Source organism: Musca vetustissima, unplaced genomic scaffold, assembly GCF_032173495.1.
Source record: "Musca vetustissima isolate MV318-11 ecotype Yass unplaced genomic scaffold, APGP_CSIRO_Mvet_v1 utg539, whole genome shotgun sequence".
In the NCBI taxonomy this organism is placed as follows: domain Eukaryota; kingdom Metazoa; phylum Arthropoda; class Insecta; order Diptera; family Muscidae; genus Musca; species Musca vetustissima.
This window is the reverse complement of record NW_026885358.1, coordinates 100,980-108,987: the sequence shown is the minus strand read 5'-3', so window position 1 is coordinate 108,987 and position 8,008 is coordinate 100,980. Positions and strand designations below refer to the sequence as shown.

At 40.4% G+C, this 8,008-nt stretch overlaps 1 protein-coding gene across 1 annotated transcript; it reads left to right on the top strand.

Annotated features, from left to right (window-relative positions):
• The first annotated feature begins 676 nt into the window (after positions 1 to 676).
• LOC133332576 (dihydropyrimidine dehydrogenase [NADP(+)]) lies at positions 677 to 4,858 on the top strand. Its single transcript, XM_061540949.1, has 5 exons — positions 677 to 724; positions 791 to 1,546; positions 2,396 to 4,213; positions 4,283 to 4,540; positions 4,609 to 4,858. The coding sequence occupies exons 1-5, from the start codon at positions 680 to 682 to the stop codon at positions 4,855 to 4,857; spliced, it is 3,126 nt and encodes a 1,041-aa protein (XP_061396933.1). The 5' UTR covers positions 677 to 679; the 3' UTR covers position 4,858.
• The last annotated feature ends 3,150 nt before the right edge of the window (positions 4,859 to 8,008 follow it).

The following is an 8,008-nucleotide window of genomic DNA, read 5'->3' as shown; positions in this document are numbered from 1 at the left end:
GGGAAGGCCTTAGAAAAAATAATTAAAAAAATCTACGCCTTGGATAGGTCTGGGAAGGCCTTAGAAAAAATTATTTAAAAAATCTACGCCTTGGATAGGTCTGGGAAGGCCTTAGAAAAAATTATTTAAAACATCTACGCCTTGGATATGTCTGGGAAGGCCTTAGAAAAAATTATTTTAAAAATCTACGCCTTGGATAGGTCTGGGAAGGCATTAGAAAAAATTATTTCAAAAATCTACGCCTTGGATAGGTCTGGGAAAGGTCTTGGAAAAAATTATTTAACAAATCTACGCCTTGGATAGGCTTTGGAAAAGGTCTTGCATCGAAATATTCCCTTTTTTAGTTTCATAATTTTGTTTAGTGAATTTCTTCCAATATGTCGACTATACCCTGTACCCTGAGCCCCTCCCAAGACCCTTCCTATACATTCGCCTAATCTAATTTGTAATCTCTTGGCAAAGCTTTGTAATGAAACCGATGACACCCTCATAGTAAGACGTAGCAATAGGTTTCTTTGTTTACGACGACGACAACAACAACAATAATAACTACAACAACATTGTTACAATAGCAGATTAATAAACAATAAAAATTATTTAAATATTTACGTGACGGTTTTTTGTTTATTTCTGTTTCCAGATTTGAGCAGCTCAACTGAAAAACACTGCCCAAAACAAAATGAGTCCACCAGCATTGTTGAGTAAAGAACTGCCGGATATTGAGGTAAATTGGAGATTCTACAAATTATAAAAAGCATTGACTAATAAAGAAGTTTTCTCACTTTTTCAGAATCTTCTCAGTCTGAATCCACGTGTCAAGACCAAATGTTCTGTGGTGCCGACCACTGAGACCAAAGTCAACAAGAAACACTGGAAGCGTAATCCAGATCGTAGCTGTGCGGCTGGTCCCAAATTGAATAACAATTTCGAAGATATCAAACACACCACACTCTCAGAGAGAGCCGCTCTCAAAGAGGCGGCCCGCTGTTTGAAATGTGCCGACGCTCCCTGTCAAAAATCCTGCCCTACCCAATTGGACATTAAGAGTTTCATTACCAGCATTGCCAATAAAAATTATTATGGCGCCGCCAAGGCTATCTTCTCCGATAACCCCTTGGGTTTGACCTGCGGTATGGTATGCCCCACCAGTGATCTGTGTGTTGGCGGTTGTAATCTACAGGCGTCCGAAGAGGGTCCCATTAATATTGGCGGCTTACAGCAATATGCCACAGATGTGTTTAAGCAAATGGGTGTGCGTCAGATTGTCCCACCGGGGATTAAGCCACCAAAGCAGATGAATAAAAAAATTGCCCTCTTGGGTGGTGGTCCGGCATCGTTGTCATGTGCCACCTTCTTGGGACGTTTGGGTTATAAGGATATTACGATCTATGAGAGACGTTCCTATTTGGGTGGTTTAAGTTCATCGGAAATTCCCCAGTATCGCCTGCCCGTGGATGTGGTGAATTTCGAAATTGATTTGGTTCGTCATTTGGGTGTGAAATTTGTACTGAATCGCAGTTTGTCGACGAAGGATATTACTGTGAAGGTAAGTTTGGGGAATATTCTGGCAACAGAGTGGTGAATAAAATATTAAAAGAGGTGAATAGAAAATTAGAAAATATGTGAATGAAATATTCTCAATGGTGAATAGAATATTCACAGGGGTGAAAAGAATATTCACATTGGTGAATAGAATATTCACAGTGGTGAATAGAATATTCACAGTGGTGAATATAATATATCACAGTGGTGAATAATATATTCACTATGGTGAATAATATATTCACTGTGGTGAATAGAATATTCACAGTGGTGAATAGAATATTCACTGTGGTGAATAGAATATTCACAGTGGTGAATAGAATATTCACTGTGGTGAATAGAATATTCACAGTGGTGAATAAAATATTCACAGTGGTGAATATAATATTCACAGTGGTGAATATAATATTCACAGTGGTGAATATAATATTCACAGTGGTGAATATAATATTCACAGTGGTGAATAGAATGTTCACAGTGGTGAATAGAATATTCGCTAAGGTGATTAAAATATTTACCATTTGTGAATATGGAGAATAGAATACTCAATATGGTTAATAGTATATTCAAAGTGGTGAATAGAATATTCACAGTGGTGAATAAAATATTCACTGTGGTGAATAGAATATTCACAGTGATGAACCGAATATTCACTGTGGTGAACCGAATATTCGCGATGGCGAAAAAGTAATCACAGTGCTGAATATTTCATATTTCCATTACCCACCTTAGTAATGTGCACCACTAAAGTCATTTTATTCACCACATTAAAAATTACATTTCCCCACATAAAACTGTAAATTCCGCATCAACATTCATTTTTTTAATTTATCCCAACTTCGGTATTTTTCAGGACCTCTTGGCCTCCGATCATGCCGTCTTCTTAGGTATTGGCTTGCCAGAACCCAAATTGAATCCCGTTTTCAAGGGTCTCGATGAATCGATGGGTTTCTATACCTCCAAGAGCTTCTTGCCCAAGGTTGCCGATGGCTCCAAACCTGGTCTATGTGCCTGCAAAGCTTCGCAAGCTCTGCCACAACTCCATGGCAATGTAATCGTCTTGGGTGCTGGTGATACAGCCTTCGATTGTGCCACTTCCGCTTTGCGTTGTGGTGCCAAACGTGTTTTTGTCGTATTCCGTAAGGGTACATCCGGCATTCGTGCCGTACCCGAAGAGGTGGAATTGGCCCGTGAAGAGAAATGTGAGTTCATGCCCTATTTGTCACCACGCAAGGTATTGGTCAAGGATAACAAAATTACCGGTATGGAGTTCTGCCGCACAGAACAAAATGAAAATGATGAATGGGTAGAGGATGAGGAGCAGATTACCAAATTGAAGGCCAACTTTGTTATCTCCGCCTTTGGTTCGGGTCTTTATGACACGGAGGTAATTGAAGCCATGGCTCCCGTGGAATTGGACAAATGGTCTATGCCTAAGCTGAATATGAAGACATTGCAAACATCGGTGCCACAGGTGTTCTGTGGTGGTGATTTGGCTGGTGCTGCAGATACCACCGTGGAATCGGTTAATGATGGTAAAATTGCCGCCTGGAGCATGCATTGCTATTTGGAGGGTCTGCCCATGGACACCCCCGCCGATTTGCCTTTGTTCTATACGGAAATTGATAATGTCGATTTGTCGGTGGAAATGTGCGGTATTAAATTTGAAAATCCGTTCGGTTTGGCTTCAGCACCTCCCACCACAAGTGCCGCCATGATTCGTCGGGCCTTTGAGCAAGGATGGGGTTTTGTGGTTACCAAAACCTTTGGTTTGGATAAGGATTTGGTTACCAATGTTTCGCCACGTATTGTCCGAGGTACTACGGCTGGGTATAATTATGGTCCCCAACAGGGTGCCTTCTTGAATATTGAATTGATTTCGGAAAAGAAATGTGAATATTGGTTCCGAGCCATTGCTGAGCTGAAGCGGGATTTCCCCACTAAAATTGTGATTGCTAGCATTATGTGCCAATACAATGAAGCGGATTGGACGGAATTGGCCACTAAAGCAGAGGCATGTGGTGCCGATGCCTTGGAATTGAATTTATCCTGTCCCCATGGTATGGGTGAATCTGGTATGGGTTTGGCTTGCGGTCAGGATCCTGTATTGGTTGAGAATATTGCCAAATGGGTACGCAAGGCAGTGAAGATCCCCTTCTTTGTGAAATTGACTCCCAACATTACGGATATTGTGGCCATTGCTATGGCTGCGAAGCGGGGTAATGCTGATGGTGTATCGGCTATAAATACCGTCCAGGGTTTGATGAGTTTGAAGGCAGATGCCACCCCATGGCCTGCAGTGGGTGCTGAGAAGAAAACCACCTATGGTGGTGTGTCGGGTAATGCCACCCGGCCTATGGCTTTGAGAGCTATATCGGCAATTGCCAATAAGCTGCCTGGTTTTCCAATTTTGGGTATTGGTGGTATTGATTCGGGAGAGGTTGCCTTGCAGTTCCTGCATGCCGGTGCCACTGTCCTGCAAGTTTGTTCGTCGGTGCAAAATCAAGATTTCACTTTGATTGAGGATTATTGTACGAGCTTGAAGGCTTTGTTGTATTTGAAGGCCCATCCACCACCACACAATGCTCCATTCTGGGATGGTCAATCACCACCAACACCCAAACATCAAAAGGGTAAACCGGTGTTGCATTTGACCGGGGAGGGTAATAAGGTAAGATTCCGCAAATACTGATATGATAAAAAGAAAATAAAATATTGCAAATTTTGTTATTGGTTACAGACCTTGGGCTTCTTTGGTCCTTATCTCAAGGAACGTGAAGAGAAAATGGCCAAATTGCGTGAGGAAAAGGGGCCCATCTGGAAAATCTCGGGAGATGATGATGAGGAGGAGGTTAGCAGTAATGGCCAAAATGGTGCAACAACAAATGGTTCAACTCAAGTTCCCAAGGTCAAGGATATTATTGGCAAGGCTCTGCCGCACATTGGCACCTACAAGAGTTTGGATAATAAACTGCAGAAGGTGGCCCTGATCGATGATGTAAGTACAAACTTCGCATCACTCTAAAAATATTTTTTTTATTAATTATTTGCGCTTTTATTTTACAGGACCTCTGCATCAATTGCGGCAAATGTTATATGACTTGTGCCGATTCGGGTTATCAGGCCATTGAATTTGATCCCAAAACCCATATACCTCACATCACGGATGATTGTACCGGTTGTACGTTGTGTGTGTCCGTGTGTCCCATTATCGATTGCATTACCATGGTACCAAAGAAAATTCCCCATGTTGTGAAACGTGGTCTGGGCGAAGAGAAGAATTTCTTTACACATGCTTTAAGTCCCATGCAATAAAGGCGGGGGTTGTTCGAGGTGCGGAACATTCTTGTGAAGGCATTTAAAATAAATATTTTTTAATTATAATATTTTTGTAATATTTCCAATTAAATATAATTATAATAACGGTAATTTTTTTAGTAGAACAAATTTGTAACATTCTTTTTATTAATAAATATTATGATGTTAACAAATAATCCGATACGCGCTGATCCGAAGTTCCGCATGATATAATATTTTTACGAAATCTTCTTAATATATAAAAGAGCTTAGTGTTAAGTGAGTGAGTGACTGACAGATCATCGCCCAGACGAAACGGCTAAAGCTAGAAACTTGAAATTTTGAGTGTGGGTTGTTGTTGATTTGTAAGCGTGAGATAAGGCTGGGTTTTTCGGAAATTCGAACTAGACGGGTACGAAAAGTATTGGCCAAGGGTAACAAAATTACCGGTATGGAATTTTGCCGCACCGAACAAAATGAAAATGATGAATGGATTGAGGATGAGGAGCAGATTACCAAATTGAAGGCGAACTTTGTTATCTCCGCCTTTGGTTCGGATCTTTATGGCACGGAGGTAATTGAAGCCATGGCTCCCGTGGAATTGGACAAATGGTCTATGCCCAAATTGAATATGAAGACATTGCAAACATCGGTTCCATAGGTGGTGATTTAGCTGCTGCGGCCGACACCACTGTGGAATCGGTTAATGATGGTCAAATTGACGCCTGGAGCATGCATTGTTATTTGGAGGGTCTGTCCATGGACAACCCCGCCTATTTGCCTTTGCTCTATACGGAAATTGATAATGTCGATTTGTCGGTGGAAATGTGCGGCATTAAATTTGAAAATCCGTTCGGTTTAGCTTCAGCAACTCTCACCACAAGTGCCGCCATGATTCGTCGGGCCTTTGAGCAAGGATGGGGTTTTGTGGTTAACAAAACCTTTGGTTTGGCTAAGGATTTGGGTTGGAAAGTGGTGTTGATGTATGAAAAAAGTTTAAGAAATCCGTACTTTTGTGTATAAAAAAGTACAAAATGGTACTAAAAATTTGGTACTATTTCCATTTAGTTGAGTGTAGTTGAGAGTTGGAATCCAGAAAAAAGGAATTAGGACTACTATTGGAGTACAGGATTGAGGTAGTTTTAAAAAATCGTACTTATGTGTACCAAAAAGTACTAAATGGTACTAAATTTTGATGCAAGTTGAATTTATGTAAACAGATAGAACTGGAGTCTTCAAATTGGGAATTAAAATGACTGTTGGTCTGTTGTAGAATTGAGGTAGTTTAGGAAATTCGTACTTACTTGGTACGAAAGGTACTATATGGTACTAAATTTAGTAAAATTTTGATTTTGCTTGAAATGATAGAGCTGAAAACCCGAAATTTGGAATTATGATTACTATTGAAGATTGAAGAGAGATCTTTGGAAATTCGTATTTATCATTATTTGGAATAATGGTTGGAATATGTGTACTAAATGGTACTATATGTAGTACAACTTGATTATGTGTGAACGTATAGAGCTGGACTCCAGAATTTTTGAATTAAAATTACTGTTGGAGTGTAGGAAATTCTTATCCAAATTTGGAGTGGCTTTACAAATGTCCGTCGGTCTGACTGGTGTGCGAAGGTATTAACCAATTACATACTGTAATATATCTTCCTTACATACATCAAATTCGAAGATGGGGGCTATCGGTTCCCTCCTTCTGGTGCATCCCAATACAAAGTAATATCACATTATTTTAAACCCAACTTTTAAACTCCAATTTCATATTGATATTCAACTAATTTTGAAAATATATTCATTTCACAAGATATTATACAATCATACATTCCACATGATACCACTTTTATTTAAATATCTGCAATACGAAAAAAGTTATAGCAACATTTAATAAGGTATGCAAATTTTTATAAACTCATCGTCCGCGTCATCTATTGGTGTCTGTAAGACGTAAAACGTTTCCCGTCATCATACAAGACCCTACATGAACGCCATCTATTGAAAGGACTGATCGGTAACAGCAGGAGTCAGAATGAAGTCCGGAAATTTTACCAACGAGTAAAACATCAAACCGACGATTTTGGTGCAGGCACATCCTCCTATAGAGATGAAGAAGGAAACCTTTTGGCAGATACACACAGCGTGTTGAGGATCTGGAAGGAGCATTTTGAAAAACTTCTGGTATCAAACAGTGGCGGTGAAGAGGATACCCTGGAAAAAAACACGAAAAACACATCGACACATTCCACCTATTCGCAAAATTAATAATGGGTCGAACATTCAGAGCGGTAACAGCCACCTTTGAACAAATTGAGAAGGAGTCTACCAAAATGGGGGTCTGGCAGTAAACGGCGAGAAGACCAAGCTGATGGTATCAAAGCGCAAGACGTCCAGTAGACTCGGATCAACTGTGGAACTTCAGAACTACAGCTTCGAGGTAGTCTAAGATTTTATATACCTTGGTACCGCCATAAATAAAACGAATGACATCGGTTTTGAAATTCGGAGAAGGATAGTGTTGGCCAACAGATGCTACTACGATCTGAGTAAGCAACTCAGAAGCAAAGCCACCTCACGCCAGACCAAACTCACACTCTACAAGAGGCGGGTAGTAACCCGTGCTATTGTATGGATCTGAAGCATGGGTACTTACGCAAGCAGATGAGACATCTCTTGGAATGTTTGAGAGCAAAATTCTCCGAAAGATCTATGGTCCGAATTGCGTTGACAGCTATTCTCGGACATCGACATTGTTACACATATTGAGCTGCAGCGACTACGTTGGCTAGGTCATGTTGTGAGAATGGATGAAGATGCCCCAGCCCAAAAGGCATACAAAAGGGAACTAGCTCATGGTTCACGCAGAAGGGGAAGACCACGAATAAGATGGAAAGATCAAGTGGAAGACAATATTGCCGAATATGGTCTTTCAAATTTGAAAAACTGCGCAAAGGACCGACTTGCCTGGAAATCTTTTTTAAGCTCGGCTAATGGAACGAAAGTTCTGTCACAAGCCAGCTAAGTAAGTAAGTATGATACCTCACAGGTTAGGAAAGATAGCCCTGAGACGCACTTAGATTTGTGGTCCCTGATATTTTTAAATGAATCCACGCCCGAAAAAAAATAACAAGATCAGTCTTTTGAAAGCCAAAAAAGTAGTT

What these genes read in the sequence shown, in the direction of transcription:
- LOC133332576 (XM_061540949.1), top strand. Translation starts at nt 680, where the DNA reads ATGAGTCCACCAGCATTGTTGAGTAAAGAACTGCCGGATATTGAG. An exon ending in TGACCGGGGAGGGTAATAAG is followed by an intron (nt 4,214 to 4,282) that starts GTAAGATTCCGC and finishes TATTGGTTACAG; the next exon opens with ACCTTGGGCTTCTTTGGTCC. An exon ending in AGGTGGCCCTGATCGATGAT is followed by an intron (nt 4,541 to 4,608) that starts GTAAGTACAAAC and finishes TTTATTTTACAG; the next exon opens with GACCTCTGCATCAATTGCGG.